Source organism: Anomaloglossus baeobatrachus, chromosome 2 (assembly GCF_048569485.1).
Source record: "Anomaloglossus baeobatrachus isolate aAnoBae1 chromosome 2, aAnoBae1.hap1, whole genome shotgun sequence".
Taxonomy (NCBI): Eukaryota; Metazoa; Chordata; class Amphibia; order Anura; family Aromobatidae; genus Anomaloglossus; species Anomaloglossus baeobatrachus.
Genome location: NC_134354.1, coordinates 283,301,160 through 283,320,377, shown reverse-complemented (window position 1 = coordinate 283,320,377; position 19,218 = coordinate 283,301,160). Strand labels below are relative to the sequence as shown.

At 44.3% G+C, this 19,218-nt stretch overlaps 1 protein-coding gene across 1 annotated transcript; it reads right to left on the bottom strand.

Annotated features, from left to right (window-relative positions):
- Positions 1-352: 352 nt before the first annotated feature.
- Positions 353-12,180, bottom strand: TRIM63 (tripartite motif containing 63). The gene is made up of 9 exons (XM_075335831.1): positions 11,825-12,180; positions 11,378-11,541; positions 10,676-10,847; positions 6,822-6,917; positions 4,074-4,307; positions 3,536-3,558; positions 1,065-1,189; positions 913-981; positions 353-718 (listed from the first exon to the last, which is right to left on the bottom strand). Exons 1-9 carry the CDS (start codon positions 11,981-11,983, stop codon positions 708-710), a joined length of 1,053 nt encoding a protein of 350 aa, XP_075191946.1. The 5' UTR covers positions 11,984-12,180; the 3' UTR covers positions 353-707.
- Between the last annotated feature and the right edge of the window lie 7,038 nt (positions 12,181-19,218).

Genomic DNA, 19,218 nt, shown 5'->3' with positions numbered 1-19,218 from the left:
TTATACTTTGATTTTCACCTAGGAGGACCCTATTAATACACATAGCATTTATGTGACATTTGGATGGATATAATATATATTTCATGTGTTTATTGGACTTCATCTAGTGGAGAATATGGGAGAGAATAATGGGCAGATACTAGCCATATTCTCATGTCATATAGTGCTTGTGCACAACTGTAGAGAATCCATATGTCCTTGCTCAGGCTCATCAACCTTCAATCCGTAAATAATCTGAAGGAAACTTATCAGATTTATATTTTTGCTAAATCTTTACTATCTTTTAGAGAAAATCATTATAGAGTTTAGCAGTCATATAGCATGGCATCACACACTACATCTCAGGAATGTATCACAACAAGAGAAAACATTTATTCAAGTTTTAAGTCATTACATTTAAAACATGCCTGCAAGGATTATTTGTGCGACCCGAACCCTACAGCAGGATTCCTGACCGTGTGCAGAAAAACCTGCATACAGAGTCATGGCACCCAACATACTTAAAAATGACAGCCGAACAATTATATACACCCTGATCAGATGACCAACAAGAAAGGTTCTCTGATTCCTAGCAGCAGTCCTGAGTTATTTAGCCCGCAGGATCTCCATCCTCTTGACTCATGTGATGTCCTGGTTTCATCCTGAGGATTATACCATGCTTTTTACATTCTTAGTCTGATGATTCTTTTTTTTCACATGCCTAAAAGTTATTGCTGCCCTGAAAATAGACAGAAATTGCACAAATGTCAATTATTTAATAATGATGAATTCAGTATCTAAAGATTTCTTAAGGTTTACTATGAACAAATTATTATAAATAGTGGTTATAATCATATGATTAAAAATATGATTATAACCAAGTAGAATCCATAGAGCAATTGTTGCATTATATCCGGAGTGGTGCATTTTTACCTTCAAGTCTTTCTTCTTGTGGCTCCTCATATTCCTCCACATCCTCCTCTTCCTCCTCGTATTCACAACCTGCATTAGATTTATTAATAAGACAAATAGAACCAAATCACAGTATTTCCAAAACCTTCAAATTCTTCTTTGGCCACACTTACATGTACTAAAATCAAGGCTTTTCAGACATTCAGTAATATGTTCAATGTCCAAAGTAAATTGGTCCATATTTTCAAAGTCAGGTTCTGTCTTATCAAGCTGAGAACCTTTAGAGGCATCCATGATTCTACAAGGGGAAATAAGAATGATTAGTAAAATCCTTAATCCTTGACACCCATAATAAATGCCACTATATAAACTTAATATCGGATGTAACCTAAAGAGGTTTGCGTGGAGAGGTATTGGCTCTAAGGTCACTTATCCCTGTGAGTAAATGTCATCGTTGCACCTGGATGTAGACCCCCAACGTGAGCAGGGCAGCATCAGAACACAACTGGTGAGGGTTCGAGAAGTTCAGTAGTCCCCCTTTTTAAATCTCCTAATTTTACCAGAGAACCCCTTTAAGTATTTCCATAATTTCTCTCACACTAGAGAGGGTTCTGAATGGCTGTAAAAGATCTACCTCTGATCATAATCTACGCTTTTGCCTCGTTGTATGCCTGGGGCTAAGTTCACATTTCCGTTGATTTGTATCAGTCACATGCGTCGCTTGACGCATGTGACTGATGCGCTGTTCAACGCTGTACAACGGATGACAAAGAACAGAATTCTTTGTCGGATTCCGTTGTGTGCGGGGGGGCGGAGTTCGGGGGCGGAGCCGAGCGGGGGGCGGGGCCAGGCGCTGAGGATGTCAGTGGAAGTGCTGCGGTCTGCATGGCTGGGGACAGGTGAGTGTATCTGTGAGTGAGTGAGTGTGTGTATGTGCATGTATGTATGTATGTATGTATGTGTGTGCACATGCAAAGTGCGGGAGGGGGCAGAGCCGAGCGGGGGGCGGGGCCAGGCGCAGAGGATGTCAGTAGAAGTGCTGCGGTCTGCATGGCTGGGGACAGGTGAGTGTATCTGTGAGTGAGTGAGTGTGTGTATGTGCATGTATGTATGTATGTATGTATGTGTGTACATGCAAAGTGCGGGAGGGGGCGGAGCCGAGCGGGGGGCGGGGCCAGGCGCAGAGGATGTCAGTAGAAGTGCTGCGGTCTGCATGGCTGGGGACAGGTGAGTGTATCTGTGAGTGAGTGAGTGTGTGTATGTGCATGTATGTATGTATGTGTGTGCACATGCAAAGTGCGGGAGGGGGCGGGGCCGAGCGGGGGGCGGGGCCAGGCGCAGAGGATGTCAGTAGAAGTGCTGCGGTCTGCATGGCTGGGGACAGGTGAGTGTATCTGTGAGTGAGTGAGTGTGTGTATGTGCATGTATGTATGTATGTATGTATGTGTGTGCACATGCAAAGTGCGGGAGGGGGCGGAGCCGAGCAGGGGGCGGGGCCAGGCGCAGAGGATGTCAGTAGAAGTGCTGCGGTCTGCATGGCTGGGGACAGGTGAGTGTATGTGTGAGTGAGTGTGAGTGAGTGTGTGTATGTGCATGTATGTATGTATGTATGTATGTATGTATGTGTGTGTGCACATGCAAAGTGCGGGAGGGGGCGGGGCCGAGCGGGGAAGTGTCGGCCTCCCTGCACACGTAACCAGCCTAAATATCGGGTAACAGCAAAGCACCCGATGTTTAACTTGGTTACCCGATATTTACCTTGGTTACGGCCTACACCGCTTAGCGCTGGCTCCTTGCACCGTAACCAGGGTAAATATCGGGTAACCAACCAAAGCTGGTGACGTGTGCAGGGAGCCAGAGCGCATGCGCAGCGAAATCCGACGGATCTCGCTGCTCAAAAAACGTTACATGCTGCGTTCCCCCCGCCCGGCGGTCGGGCGGAGGGTGCAACGCAGCATCATCAGTCACAATCCGCTGCTCATACACGTCTATGGGAGCAGCGGAATCCGCTAAACGGATTCCGCTGTTTACAAGAGCAGCGGATTGTGACTGATAGATTTTAGCGGAAATGTGAACTTAGCCTTAGCAGAAGTACTTCTCCATTTCTGAATTTCACTATTTTATTCCATATTTTCACCCTTGAATCTGTCTACTGTGATCAAATCTAGCTCCATAATGCCTCATTATTTTCAAAACACATTTGATCTAATCTTTAGCATTGCCTATCCCAGGTCTGCTCCAATATGTGGTATGGCTCTAGACCTCTCTGTCGTCCTTTCCACTAATTCTGGTTATTTGTAGTGTGAACTTGAGGATTGCCACTTGTATGCAGCACACTGCCAAGTCAGTTCAAGGGAAACTAGTGAAGGCTGGCCACCTGTGAAGACTACATTCTGTCTCTCACTGTTAGCATTTATATTACAAAAAGCAATTGGAATTCAACTTCAGCTGTCAGGCAGAAAGTTACTAATGGCACCCCCCAAATGAATAAATAGCTAGATATCTGGTGTTCTAGTTTATCAATTAGGCACATATATCATTTCATTAAAAACTTGATATCTTACGGTAATTCAAATTTTTTTTATTGTTATGTTTATATCAATTCAAATGTGTGTATGATCATATGACTGAAATTCACACTCACCTTTTCATAAGCTGCTGGGATTTCTGCAAATACAAAAATATTGGAATATAAAAAAAATATTAAAGTAAATGACGGCGCATTCAAATTAACATTTAAAAATTGGACCTTCAGTATATGATGGTACACGTTTCTTTGCTGACTATAAGGGTGAGTGCGGAGATGCTAGTGTTCTCTACAGGAGCATGCAGTGTCTGGGCCCATCATCAGTATTCTGGGTGCAGCAGATTTTTGCTGTGTTCTCCCGTGCTCATCTCCACAAGCATAAATTGTCATGATGCAGCTCAAAAAGCCGTGCTTCAGGTCAGTTTACACTGCGTAGAAAAAAAGCACAGTGGGCATGAGATTTCAATAAATCCCATCCACTGTGCTATTACTGTACAACACAGCATTTTGGATGTAGCAAAAATTTGCTGCTTCCAAACAGCTGCTGATCCTGATGTTGGGCACTCACCCTAATAATACATGTCCAACTTTCTGTTATCTTTCTGTACTATTATGACAATCAGGTCCATTAACCTTATGCTCTGTAATGACTCACCAGAAGGAAAGTAGCATGACCAGTCTGTTCTACTGCTTGAAGCGCACTTTGTAACAGGTCTGATGAGGCCTGAAGTTGTTCCTGATATTTAACAATGAGGGACCGTGCAAAATCTAGCTTTTCTTCCTCAGCATGAGATATCCTCTCCACAAGATCTGTCTTCTTCTGCTCAATCACTCTGTTTAGCTCTACAAATAATTCGTTGACAGACTCCCGCTTCCTTTGACTGCTCTCCTATATATTCGGTAAAGAAAAATGTTTAGGCTTTTTCTGCTCCGCCTGAAAATCTCATTTTACCCCTTAGAGTAATGTGAAAAATGGACCAATTTTTGGCATTAATGCCTATCATTTGAGCTTAAATATATATTTCCATGTAAACCTGGGATATCAACATTAATGAATTAAATCATATTGCACAATGCAAAAATCTAACATGGCTATAGACCAGGGGTCAGGAACCTTTTTGGCTAAGAGAGCCGTAAACGCCACATATTTTGAAATATAATTCCGCGAGAGCCGTACAATATGTTTAAAGGGCCATTGACAGATCAATCGCTCCAATGTTCACTTAGTACAGCAAGGAATGCTCCTCCCTGCTGTATAAAGCCACAACTGGACTGAAACAATGGTAATTAGCAGTAAAAAAATCAAATAAATAACTTACATTGTGAACTTGCGATGCATGACATCAGTCCAGCAGTCTGGCTTCTTCTTTTTCCTGCGCATGACTGGAAGCTGGCATTCTTCCCACCTGATGTTGAGAGAATGCCAGCTTTGAGGCATTCGCAGAAGAAAGAAGCTGGAATATTGGACATGTCACACAACGCATTGTCAGTTATGTCAATTATCTATTTTATTATTTTACAGCGAATTATTGTTTAGGTCCAGCGGTGGCTTAGTGCAGCAGAGAGGAACACTCCTTTGTGTACTAAGTGACCGCTGGAGCAATTGTATCTGTCAGTGGCCCAGACACCCTGCTTCCCATACAGCCTGCACCCCCCATATCACACACACACACTGCTCCACATACAGCCTGCACCCCCCATATCCCACACACACACACACTGCTTCCCATACAGCCTGCACCCTCCAGATCTCACACACTACACCCCCATATGTCACATACCCTGCTTCCCATACAGCCTGCACCCCCCCATATCACACACACACACTGCTCCCCATACAGCCTGCACCCCCCATATCACACACACACACACACTGCTCCCCATACAGCCTGCACCCCCCATATCACACACACACACTGCTCCCCATACAGCCTGCACCCCCCATATCCCACACACTACACCCCCATATCTCACACACCCTGCTTCCCATACAGCCTGCACCCCCCATATCACACACACACACTGCTCCACATACAGCCTGCACCCCCCATATCCCACACACACACACTGCTTCCCATACAGCCTGCACCCCCCAGATCTCACACACTACACCCCCATATGTCACATACCCTGCTTCCCATACAGCCTGCACCCCCCCCATATCACACACACACACTGCTCCCCATACAGCCTGCACCCCCCATATCACACACACACACACTGCTCCCCATACAGCCTGCACCCCCCATATCACACACACACACACACACACACTGCTTCCCATACAGCCTGCACCCCCCATATCACACACACACACACACACACTGCTTCCCATACAGCCTGCACCCCCCAGATCTCACACACTACACCCCCATATGTCACATACCCTGCTTCCCATACAGCCTGCACCCCCCATATCACACACAATACACCCCCATATCTCACACACCCTGCTCACATATCTCACCCTGCCTGTACCCCAACTTACCCCTCTCAAACACTCTGCACCCCTTCACATGCTTCTGTCACAGTCTGCACCCCTCATATGCCCCTCACCCTGCAGCCCCCTCACCCTCATGTCCCCTCTTTTCTTATTACCAGTCATGTGTCCAAATCTCCTTCAGGATTCAGTATCTTGCTTTCTGCCCGGCCTCCTGTGTCTCCTCCCACACAGTCACATGGGCGTGACATCATCGCAGGTCCTGCAGGATGGAGATCCCGTCTGCTGTGCAGGTCAGGAGCACTCCTGCAGCTCAGACACGGCTGGTGGCCTCTCCAGGTCAGGGGCCCCTCTACTGACACTGGGCTCCCCTGACTCACAGTTCGGCCACTACACAGCAGCACTACACATAGACGCAGAGCGGCTGCCGGGCCCCTATGTGTACTAGTGCCGCTGTGTAGTGGCCGGCCTGTGAGTCAGGGGAGCCCAGTGTCAGTAGAGGGGCGGCTCACTCGTTCCCCCGCTGATCCGGTCTCCTCGGCGCATCGTCCATTGCTGTCGCTCGCTGACCTCTCAGCAGGCGCGCAGTGATGACGTCACCGCGCTCGCTGCAGAGCTGTCAGAAGAACGCCGACAGTCACAGCGGGGAGAATGATAAGAGAGGGCCCTGATCCTTCCCATAGACAGGTAGGAGCCCTGTCTGCGAGCCAGATACGGCCATCAAAAGAGCCATATCTGGCTCGCGAGCCATAGGTTCCCGACCCCTGCTATAGACAATTGTTCGGCAATTTGCTTTTTGACGTGCTTGGCTGTTATAGCACTGCATCAATGCAGAATTGACTATTTACAGGTGTTTGCAAAAAGAAACAAGAGTGAATAAATAGAAATATATCTAGTATGTGAGCATGGTTTAGTATAGCGTGCACACATCTTGTACATTGTGTGTCCATGTTTTGTTTTTACCTTTATTGTCTTAGAAGACTCCTCCAGTTGGTTAATTATAGTCTGTATTCTGTCATTACCAGCGACCAGCATTGATATACAGCCATCAAGTTCTGTCTGTGAACCAAATAAAAGTAAGAAATTAGTTAATTTACTTGAGAGAGAATAACATATACAATGTGGGTCAGGGAAATGATTGACAACATTACGGATGGGGTGAAATCAGTGGTACAGTATCTTGGATATGGTGAGCTACAAATTCACATATTTTCCAAATATGTGATTTTTTTTTTTTTTTTACAAAACACAATAGCAAGTTCCATTTTGGAACTTATGACTAAGGTTTTTAATTGTATTTAAAAAAAAAAAATTAACTCAAACAAACACCTTTTCAGTCATCATTAGTTGAGTGTCAACCCTTGTATAATTAAACATTTATGTAGCATTTTTATATAACAATTGACCACAACAATAAAAACCATTTCATTCACATGACCTCAAAGTGTAAGGCTATGTCCGCACGTTGCTTTTTACCTGCTTTTTACCTGCTTTTTTGCTGCTTTTTCAACTGCAGCGTTTAATGCCAAAATGGTTGTGTTCTGCTTTTCAAGCAAAGTCTATGGGAATTTGGGTTTCTTGTCCGCACTATGCAGTTCAAACTGCAGCCTTTTTGTTGCAGAACTTTGGTCAAAAACTCAGCTTTGCAGTGCAAAACCCAAATGGCAAAAACAATTGACATGTGAATTGTTTTTGCCATTTGGGTTTTGCACTGCAAAGCTGAGTTTTTGACCAAAGTTCTGCAACAAAAAGGCTGCAGTTTGAACTGCATAGTGCGGACAAGAAACCCAAATTCCCATAGACTTTGCTTGAAAAGCAGAACACAACCATTTTGGCATTAAACGCTGCAGTTGAAAAAGCAGCAAAAAAGCAGGTAAAAAGCAACGTGCGGACATAGCCTAAGTGTTACAATGTTTGGCCATTGCTGCCTCATATTGGTTTACAACAGACAATAGTCACTCCAGAGAGATGCCAACCGAGGAGCAAAGATGTAACACATAACAGACACAACTGTAAAACTCTGGAGAGACATAGAAGGTGATCAAATAGTGTTTAAGAGTGTAAGCCCGTTATACACAATAGATAATGGTCCTGCCAATCGTTCAGACAACAGGCATGCCTCCCGACACTCCCATAAATAGTAGCGCTCTCGTGTTCACTATACTGGTATGTTCACCACATGTGGCATTTTTGCTGTCTATTTTATGCAGTGTATTTGGTATATATGATATTTCGCAAGTCTAAAGCATATGCATTTTTATTCTGTGTGTACTTTTTGCCTTGCCGCATTTTTACTAAGATGCAGCATGTCAATTCTTTCAGGTATTTTTACAGCATATTGTTTGCAGCTACGTTTTTTAATGCAATAAAATACCCGCTGCAAACACACAACTTGTGAACATACCCCAAGGGAGCAGAACACTCCTATTTTCTGTATGAGAAAGTCACTGCTAGATTCCTCAGGCAGTGGCTCAACTCACAGCGAAAAAAAAGCACTGCCAGTCTGTAATCGGACATACTTGATATTTCCCTTGGGAGGCACTCCTATACATTAGACTGTAGGCCAATCCTGTCTATATCAGTGAGTTCAGCTGACATTAGTTTATAACATATGAAGGTCTTCAATTTCCTTGAGACAAAGATAAAAACAACTCAATATAGATATATTAAACTAAAGATCTCTTTATACGGACTGACCGCCGATCAATAAACCTTTACCGATCGGCAGTCGTTGGAATGCCTGTTTACACAGGAAATCAAAAGTAACTGATGCTCACTGATGAGTTATACTAGATTGCTCAATATGCATAGGCTGCATTGTTCTCGGCAGTGCGAGTCCTGCTTACACAGGATGAGAATGATGTTCTTTTTTGCTACATAATAGATAATTTCACCCAATGAACAAGTGTTTTACTCGTTAATTGAGTGATCAGCAGAATGTTTACACAGCAAGATAATAGGGAAACACATGTTTTTCACAACGCTTAAATACCTTGCAGTGTATATGCCTCTTAACACTATACATGTTAGCTAACTTTTGGCTTAATGCTTCATCTGCCAGCAATTCCTATAAACCTATATGCTTGGATAAAGTTTATATTTTATATATATTGTATTGTGGGAAAAGATTTCTTATTATTTCTATTTTCTTTTATCCCTGGGCTATGGGGTCAGGGACTCAGTAAGACAGCACAATGGAAACCTAAGGCCATAAATTATCAGGAATTTAAAGGTTAACTAAACTTTTTTCTTTTATATATTAATTGATCAGCCTTTGTAAAGTTGTGAATCTTTGTAATATTGTAACATACTTCATAACCTAATTTGGCTTCCTTCTATCTCTAACACCATGCTGAAGGTGCTGGCTTACCTGCCTAGTTCATGCTGTGGAAGTAGCTGATTTGAACTGCATCTTCCATGTGAGCTTCTGTACTCCCCTCCTCCATGCTCAGACAGGTAGAGTGTCTGGGAGGGGAGCAGAGAAGCGCACATAAGAAGATGGATGTTAGCTAGACCTGCAGTTCAAGACATTTACTGGGCAGATAAATCATCACCTTCAGCATGGTGTTACAGATAGGAGAAAGCAAAATAAGATAATGAAGTATATCACAAAAATTCATAGCTTTGAAAGACTGATCAATATTTAATTACAAATTAAAGTTTAGACTTTAGTTTAGACTGAATATTCATCAAAACTTTAAATCACTCAGCTAAGCAGATCTTGCTCCAGAACTGGGGTCTCAAACACACGGGCGCGCATGTGGCCCCTCAGGTTATTTCTTGCTGCCCGCAGGCCAGTGGACCCGGTAACAATCGCTGGGGCCGCAGCCCTCAGCGCTGCTCAGTCAAGCAGTTTCTGCACAAATTATTGGCAGCCGCCAGCCAATCAGTGGCAGGCAACTGACTCATATGACCTCAGCTTCTTGCCTCTGATTGGTCAGCGGCTGCTATTGGAATAGTTGTGCAGAGAGAACTTACAGGGGCTGCGAGCGTCCATTTGCCTGAGGGTCACATAAAGCAGGAAATAGGGAACAGCGTACAGGTGAGAAGGATTTGGTGTGTGTGTGTTGCCCACTGAGGCTGCACAGGGCAGGTTGTGTGTGTAAAGAATGACACAATAGGGGACATGTCAATTGTTTTTGCCATTTGGGTTTTGCACTGCAAAGCAGAGTTTTTGCCCAAATTTCTGCCACAAAAAGGCTGCAGTTTGAACTGCATAGTGGGGTTTAGAAACCCAAGTTCCCATAGACTAAGCTTGAAAAGCAGAACATATCCATTTTGGCATTAAACGCTGCAGTTGAAAAAGCAGCAAAAAAGCAGGTAAAAAGCAACGTGGACACATAGCCGTTTGAGACCCCTGCTCTAGAACATGTTCCCCTGTACTACATATGACATAACAGAATACTCCCCAAATTCTTCATTTTAAAAAAGCCAAAACAGATAGAACTTTGTATTTATTTAAATTAATTTTAAAAAGCATTGGTTTTGGGGAATTAATTTCTAAGATAATAAAAAATCTTTCAATTATGAAACATTAATGCTCTACAATCATTAATAGCTTTGATCTCAAATGTCCCGTTCCAACCTGTTCAGCTTTACACCCCCACACAGCTGTGTCCCCTGTGAGACCTGGCTGCAGTCTCAACTCTTTCTAAATATAACAGGTGACTTGGCGGGTGCTGCTTGTGTGCAGCCACTATTGATACACGGAGAGCCATCTGTGGCGCGGTGATTGCTACTGTAAAATTAGAGCAGGTTTATTTGTATGCCCATGCCACTCTGTGTAGGTCATTACTAGGCCATTGTGTGTCCCTCACCTTCTGAGTCTGGTATACGTTCTGGAGGGGAGAAACTTCACAGTCTTTATGAGCTCCAAATACTTTACACATGGAGCAAGTTGGCACTTGGCAGCTTATACAATAGATGTTTATCCTCTCGTCTTCATGCTTCTCACACATAGGATGATTTTCATTTTTTTTCTCAGGTCGACTAGCCATTAATAAAAGGAAGCAAAGGCATTGTAAACAGATATAGAAAAGGAATAATAACTGTTACAACATTTTTATACCTACTGAAATAACACCACAGACACTTTATTTAGTAGAACAGCTATATTATAGGGAACCTCTCACTTGAAAAAAACACAACCTGCATCTGTGGGGTTAATCTGCAGGGTATTAGCATTTGGAACCTGCCTAGTGCCTGCAATTACAACCCCACTGCTGGAAGGAAAATCACCGAGGTAGGTTCAGACACTGCTCTGTGTGTGCTGATCGAGCTGTCACTCAGTGCGGGAGGCGCAGTTACAGCGGCTACCCTCCATACACAGTGGTGACTGAACCCAAGCCGGTGCCACCCCCGTGACTGAAACACAAACACTGTTCCTACCAACAGTGGGGTTTGAACCGCAGATGCAGGGCAGTTCCAAACGCTATCAACCTCAAGATTAACCCTATATTCACAGATTATTGGCATTTTTTCATGTGACAGGTTCCTTTTAATATTCCTGGACTGCTTACCTATTGTAGTCCTGTTTGTAGATGTCTATTATGTTCTCTACAAGCAGGTTCCTTTGAAGCCCATAAACTCCATGGCGGTCTAGAATGACCTCGTGACGACATGTAGGGCAGCGAAATTTCCCACCGGACACGGAAGTTCGTGTCGGCCAATATGGGTTTCCAGCCTACAATTTAAAAAAAAATGATGAAAAAAAATGTAAAATCTCTACATATCATGATGTTCATTACTGAAACTTCAGTTTAAAATATTCTTGCACTTTTAGGATACTAATCCAAAGAACAATAAGTACATCTGCATTAAAAAAAGCCACAAAATTGGCCAAATTACTATGGATAAAGGTATAAAAAAAATTCATGGCTGACATGAAACACCATATAGCACATACGCATCATACAAATGTAAAGTATTTCTGTATTGGTATATTAATAGATCTTGTATCTCCTTACCTGAAATACATCATTGGCACATTTCCGACACAAGTTGTGTTGGCAAGGCAGAATCACCACTGGTTTATTGAACATTTCAAGGCAAATAGGACAAATTAGCTGTTTTTCCAAGCTGTCCATAGGACTATTGTCCCGGATAATATCTGCATTGTAATCCATAGTCCTTTACAAATCTTTCCAAGGCCTATGACCTTGAGAATCTTCTCTCACTTTGATTGTCTTTACACACCGATGAAGATGTTCTTCTTTTCCTGTATGTGGCTTTTGTCCCAAAAGTCCTAGCTATGAATGTCTCTTTTGTGCAAGTCTCATACTCCAGGGTTAGCTTGTGATTTCTCTGTGCCCCCTCTGACCATCCTATATATAACTTGTGTGCTGATCACATGCATATGGTGGGGACGGACATGTCACACATTCCTTTGTCTGTCCTGCAGGTTCAGGTTTCTTGTGGTCCCTGACAGTTCTCAGAGCTGTCACATGAAGCAATGAGTAATCTGTGGGAGCACACTCTGTAAACAGGGTAGCTCTGCATTATGTGAACTTGTTTTTCATTGACAGGCATCCAAACAAACAGTTCCCGAAAAGCACAGTTACATAGCAACTAGGAGATCCATTATCCTTTGCATCTTATGCTTACACTATATATTTACAACCTTATTAAAATTAAATTCTGTATCTCCCAAAACATACATGCCTACAGTACTGGCCAAATGTATTGGCATCCCTGCAATTCTGTCAGAGAATACTCAGTTTCTTCCTGAAAATGATTGCAATCATAAATTCTTTGGTATTATTATCTTCATTTAATTTGTCTTCAATGAAGAAAAAAAAAATTGTCATAAAGCCAAATTGAATATAATTCCACACCAAACATAAAAAGGGGGTGGACAAAAGTATTGTCACTGTTTGAAAAATCATGTGATGCGTCTCTAATTTGTGTAATCAGCAGCACCTGTAACTTACCTGTGGCACGTAACAGGTGTTGGCAATAACTAAATCACACTTGCAGCCAGTTGACAGGGATTAAAGCTGACTAAACCTCTGTCCTGTGTCCTTGTGTGTACCACATTGAGCATGGAGAAAAGAAAGAAGACCAAAGAACTGTCTGAGGACTTGAGAATCCAAATTGTGAGGAAGCATGAGCAATCTCAAGGCTACAAGTCCATCTCCAAAGACCTGAAAGTTCCTGTGTCTACGGTGCGCAGTGTCATCAAGAAGTTTAAAGCCCATATGGCACTGTGGCTAACCTCCCTAGATGTGGAAGGAAAAGAAAAATTGACGAGACATTTCAACGCAAGATTGTGCGGATGGTGGATAAAGAACCTTGACTAACATCCAAACAAGTTCCAGCTGCCCTGCAGTCCGAGGGTACAACAGTGTCAACCCGTACTATCCGTCAGCGTCTGAATAAAAAGGGACTGTATGGTAGGATACCCAGGAAGACCCCACTTCTTACCCCGAGACATAAAAAAGCCAGGCTGGAGTTTGCCAAAACTTACCTGAGAAAGCCTAAAACGTTTTGGAAGAATGTTCTCTGGTCAGATGAGACAAAAGTAGAGCTTTTTGGGAAAAGCCATCAACATAGAGTTTACAGGAAAAAAAAAAAAGAGGCATTCAAAGAAAAGAACACGGTCCCTACAGTCAAACATGGCGGAGGTTCCCTGATGTTTTGGGGTTGCTTTGCTGCCTCTGGCACTGGACTGCTTGACCGTGTGCATGGCATTATGAAGTCTGAAGACTACCAACAAATTTTGCAGCATAATGTAGGGCCCAGTGTGAGAAAGCTGGGTCTTCCTCAGAGGTCATGGGTCTTCCAGCAGGACAATGACCTAAAACACACTTCAAAAGCACTAGAAAATGGTTTGAGAGAAAGCACTGGAGACTACTAAAGTGGCCAGGAATGAGTCCAGACCTGAATCCCATAGAACACCTGTGGAGAGATCTCAAAATGGCAGTTTGGAGAAGGCACCCTTCAAATCTCAGGGACCTGGAGCAGTTTGCCAAAGAAGAATGGTCTAAAATTCCAGTAGAGCATTGTAAGAAACTCATTGATGGTTACCGGAAGCAGTTGTTTGCAGTTATTTTGGCTAAAGGTTGTGCAACCAAGTATTAAGCTAAGGGTGCCAATACTTTTGTCTGGCCCATTTTTGGAGTTTTGTGTGAAATGATCAATGATTTGATTTTTGATCCATTCTCTTTTGTGTTTTTTCATTGCAAGCAAAATAAATGAAGATAATAATACCAAAGATTTTGTGATTGTAATCATTTTCAAGAAGAAACTGAGTATTATCTGACAGAATTGCAGGGGTGCCAATACTTTTGGCCAGCACTGTATATAGTGCAAACAAATATTGAAGATTGCAATTACAGAGGCTTTGTTTGGGTTGTAATACTGTCTGTAGAGTACTATATATAGGGATCTTAAAAGATTAGTTTCATATTTGAAATATAATGTATCTGTATGCAAGGTCAGGATGTACTTATCAATAATTGACGTACTGTACATATCTGCCATGGTGGTTGGGCAGCATTGCAGCTTTCACCAAGAAAACTTGGTTTAACTGACAGCAACAGTCAGTGACTGTGCTGGTCAGGGCCGGTTTTACAAAGTGGGGTCCTAGGCAAAAGATTAAAATGGGGCCCTACATATTGCACCACCACACTCAAACATTTAGGTTACATTTACATAAGCTGAATTCAGGCAGTTAAACAAGTGTGTGGTGCCCCTGAGGCTTCAGGCACCCCATTGTACTGCACCTCACTTAAGGTCATATTGGCACCTATGAACTCTTATCTGGGCATCCAGGATATATAAATGGATGCTACATGCACACAGTATGAAAAAGAAATGAGATAAATCCAGTAGTAGAATATTTTTAAAACGCCCCTTTTATTATAGGCACATTAAAATACAGTGTAGCATGCTGCAGCAGGCTTTAGGAACAACAATCCTATGCATTTCAGCTATAGGAAGCCTTAATCATGAATAACATTGAGCTAAAAAACAGAAACTTTATATTTCTTCTTTCCTGCTAGGGGAGCTAATTAATTTGTGATGTAATTAATTAGTAAGTAGGAACTCCCTTAAATTGCATACCAAAAGTGCAAATTTGTGCACATACATGGAAACTGAATTAAGAAACTGTGCATATTAATAGAACACAGAGAAAAATTATAAACATGCGATAGTTAACACAAGATGATAAATACATCATAGATTAGCATAAATACCGTACACAAAATTGTTCATGAATATTGCAAAATTATGTCCTGTCTCATATTTAATCCAATAGGTGACCTGGTGTTAAAGGGAAGTTGCCGTCAAAATAAAAAAAAAATTTCAATAACTGAAAAAATCTGAAGTATTAATGGTTTAATGTAATGTTTAGGAGTCCAAGATGGCCGCCGGAGGAGCTGGACATGCAGATGAGAGCTCCTGCTAATCCAACACCATCGGAGTAATTCAGCCACTCTCACGACCCTCAGACAGCCGAAACCACGTCTAAAGAGGTTGCCACACTAAGGGAAGGCGTTATTCCCCATCAAGCTGAGTCCAGGATCCATCCTGAGGCCCTGATGCTCTGAGGCCTAGTGCAGCGTGGAGACCAGAGGAGACCTGCCTAAGACAGCCTGAGGTGCAGCTGAAAGCAGAAGCAAGCAGGAGAGGAGTGCTACCAGAGATTTCATCAACCCCCGGTGTAACCTCCCTACAACCCAGTTCAGACCTCCTCACTAAGGCAAGTGACTACCAGGGACCAGCGTGCACCGCCGCCATCTTGAGACAGTAATCCACAAGCTTAAGACAACTTGGGGCCTGGTTGGAAGCAGAAGCAAGCAGGGGAGGAGTGCTACCGGAGATATCAGCGACTCCCCGGTGTAACCTCCCCGCTACCCGGCTATGACCTCCTCCCCAAGACAAGCGACCTCCGGGGACCGGCGAGTACCACCGCCATTTTGCGACAGTAACCCGCGAGCCGCAGTGAGACGCCGACACAGCTGCAGGTGCATTGCAATCAACCTCGAGTCCTGGTCATAGGAGGGAGGACGCTGCCTGCCGGTTCCAGGTGAGCTGCGAGGGGACGCCCGGTGCGGTGAGCGCGCAGTGTCCCTGATTCTTAGTGCTGCAGCTTGCAAGCCCTGGGCAGGAGGCTGCTGGTGGCGAACTACAAGTCCCAGTGAAAAGTTGAAAAGGAGGAGGAGGAGACCCACACAGTAATAATTTCAAGCTAAAGTTACAACACACTTGCACTACATCAGCAGCATAAAGGGGTGCTCTATCTAAAAAGCATGGCTGACTAAGTAAAACCTGTCGTATGACCTGGGGGGAATAAAGTGCTAGCCTATGTGGCGTCCCTGACCTGGTCAGGCGCCACTGAGTACTGCACCCACGCTGGGTGAGTACAAACAGGTAATCCTGAAGGCTGGATTAGGGTGTGTATGCACAGGCACATAGTGACCAGGTTTCGCACACACCTTAGAGGGGACCCCTGGGCAGATCCAGGAGGGGGCGTGGCCTCCACATCTCAGCTAGTGGTGCGGTAGAGAGGCTGGAAGCTAAAGAAGTGCAGTGGCAGTCAGAGGAAGGAGGAGTAAGCCAGTCTGAAGTGAAGACGCAAGTGAGCGGACACTAGTCAGACCCTGCATGTGTAGTGGCTGTTTGCGGGGGAGGTCAGTTGCCACACAGCCTGAGAGACACCTCAGGAAGAAGCGAGGTAGTTGAGTACAGGGACTCCTGGTAGACCAGGCACGTACGGGGAACAGGTCTCTAGAGCCAGACATCCATTTAGTGGTCTGCTAAAACCTGCCAGTGAGGGCACTCCAGGTGTCTCACTAACCAACAGAGTCCACAGCATCTGCAGCAATGAGGGGGCCCATAAGTGAGAGAGAGCCAGTAGCCATCTTTACTTGGTCCACGCTGCCAGCAAACGGGCCAGAAAGGGGAGAAAAGGCAGATGCGACTTCCCTAGATGAATCCCATATACTTCAAGTCAGGGGTTATCCGAAACAAGAAGTGCTAGGAAGGCGAGCTTACAGTAACCCCTACACCAGCCTGAAGGAAAACCTGGTTCTCCCTGTAGTGCATCTCAGCATCGCCCGGGCTCCTCACAGAACACCTGAAAGTGAGTAAACACAAGTTGCAAAACATTGCTGGACTGAGACTCAGTTCTTCTGTTGTACCACACACATACACCCGAGAACCTGGGGCCAGCCTCACTCTCGGGAGGCCATACCATCAGACAGCAGACCCCATCAGCCCCAGACGCTCGTTAAACTGCATTGGCGGTCACCCATCATCCTGACCGCAAATACAAAGAGTGGCATCACGACTCAGAAGTAGACCACCTGCCCTACCTGTTGCCACAGGGGTTCCTACGAGAAGTCCCCGCAGTGCCCTGGAGGCAGCCACTGCAGCACTTTGGAGGGCAAATCACCTACAACAACCCTTCTTACATATGTGAATAATAAGCAGTGAGCAGAAACACCACGAGCCACCAATAAGTCCACTAATTCTGTCACGCAAGTGGATGTGGATAAATTCCTGAAAAAGCAAGCCAAGATCCTGGATGCTGATAAGTTACCCAAGGAAACAACAACACAAATGGAGGAGGATACTGACACAGAACCTATGTCTGACTCGGACACACGAGGAAGTCCATGTGAACACCCAGTGACTCGCTCCTTACGTATCCTGACCAAAGTGCTAGAACCCATAGGAAAAGAGTTAGGGGAGATAAAACAAGATTTAAACCAACAAGGACACAGGCTGGAGGAGGTGGAAAGCAGCCAATCATCTATAATACAGCATACTAACAAGATGCTTGAGAGCATATCAGTCCAGCCCAGCTCCAAAACATAATGTAATGTTTAAATATTATTTGTTCTTAATTGAGAAAAATATAAAAAAAAAATAAAAAATTGATTTTTTTTTTCCACTCAAACACTAGGAGGAGCAGCTGCTGAAATCCTGCTGTAGAACTACTGTAGAACTAGCTCAAATTACAACTGCAGTAAAAGTGGGTGTAATCTGCTCTCCTGTGTAGGAAGTCATCCCCCTTCATGTTCTGGGTGTTTCCGAAAGGATAAGAGAGAATGAAGTTTAGGATCACAGTGCCATTTTGATGGTGGCCGCAAAGTGATCCTAAAGTTTAAAGTGTCACTAAGGCCAGCTGCTTAGTGCTCCACTGTATCCCGCGCCACACTGTATCCCAATGCCCCACTGACTGTATCCCAATGCCCCACTGACTGTAACCCAATGCCTCACTGTATCCCGCTCTCCCATATACTGTGCTGCCGGCCGGGATCGTAGGTCTGAGGTGTCCTGTGGCGAGGAGGGGTGATCTGTAGTGCAGTGCCGCTTAGGCTGCAGATGTCACATCGCGCTCACCACTCCCAGACGCATATATTCACCTCAGACCTGCGCTCTCAGCAGCCTGTCCTGTTAACAATCACAGTACATAGCAGCGAGCAGCGGAGGCCCGAGGTTAACACAGACGGGGAGGGAGGGTGAGCGGCGGGAGATGGGGAGGGTGAGCAGAGGGGGTGTGAGCAGAGGGAGGTGAGCGGCAAAGTGCGGGAGTGAGCGGAGGGGGAGGGGGTGAGCGTAAGAGTGGGGAGCAGCATGCCAGGATCAGTTATGGTGCGATTGTGGCGCCCCTGAGGCTCAAGACGTCACAGAGTATTGCACTTTATTTAAGGTGCGTTATTCGCCTCGGGTAAGGAGGGGGTTAATCACCGGTGTTCCACATTCACACTTTACATACAGCTTAGGAGCTTTCTCACAGGAGGGATGGCTCAGGGTAGGCAGGGGGGTGGCCATCACGAGGCATGGGACTTCCACGGTCACTGAAGCCAGCCACCTGGGGATCAGGTTCCACTTGAGATAGAAGTAGGAGAGCCCAGTGGGCTTGTCCAGATGATAGCAGACACTGTTTCTGTGTTAAGTATAGGGTCGCAGTCCGACAACGGTCTTCTATGCACAGGGGGCTGCCGTAAAGGAAGTAACTGTCGTTACTCACAGCAAATCCAAAATGGCAGCCCCCAGTGCTTCAGTAAAACTAGAATAAAATAAAAAACTAAATAAACAGTGAATTTAATTTTGTATTAAAAATACCTGATTTCATAATCATGATTAGTAATACAAAAATAAAAAAATGGGACACCTTACCTTTTAAGCTTAAAAATCCAGTAACATTCGCGAATAAGAACTTTCCTTTTTATATCTTAATTTATTATAGGTTTAAACTTTTTCAATGCCCATAAATCTGAAATTGGAAGTATCCCTATTATGGCAAGATTTAAAATGCCGGGATACTGCTGACACCTTGACTGCGTTCACATTAACAGTGTCTGATAAATGTCTTCTAATACGTTTTTTAGCTGTGCAACAGTTCAAC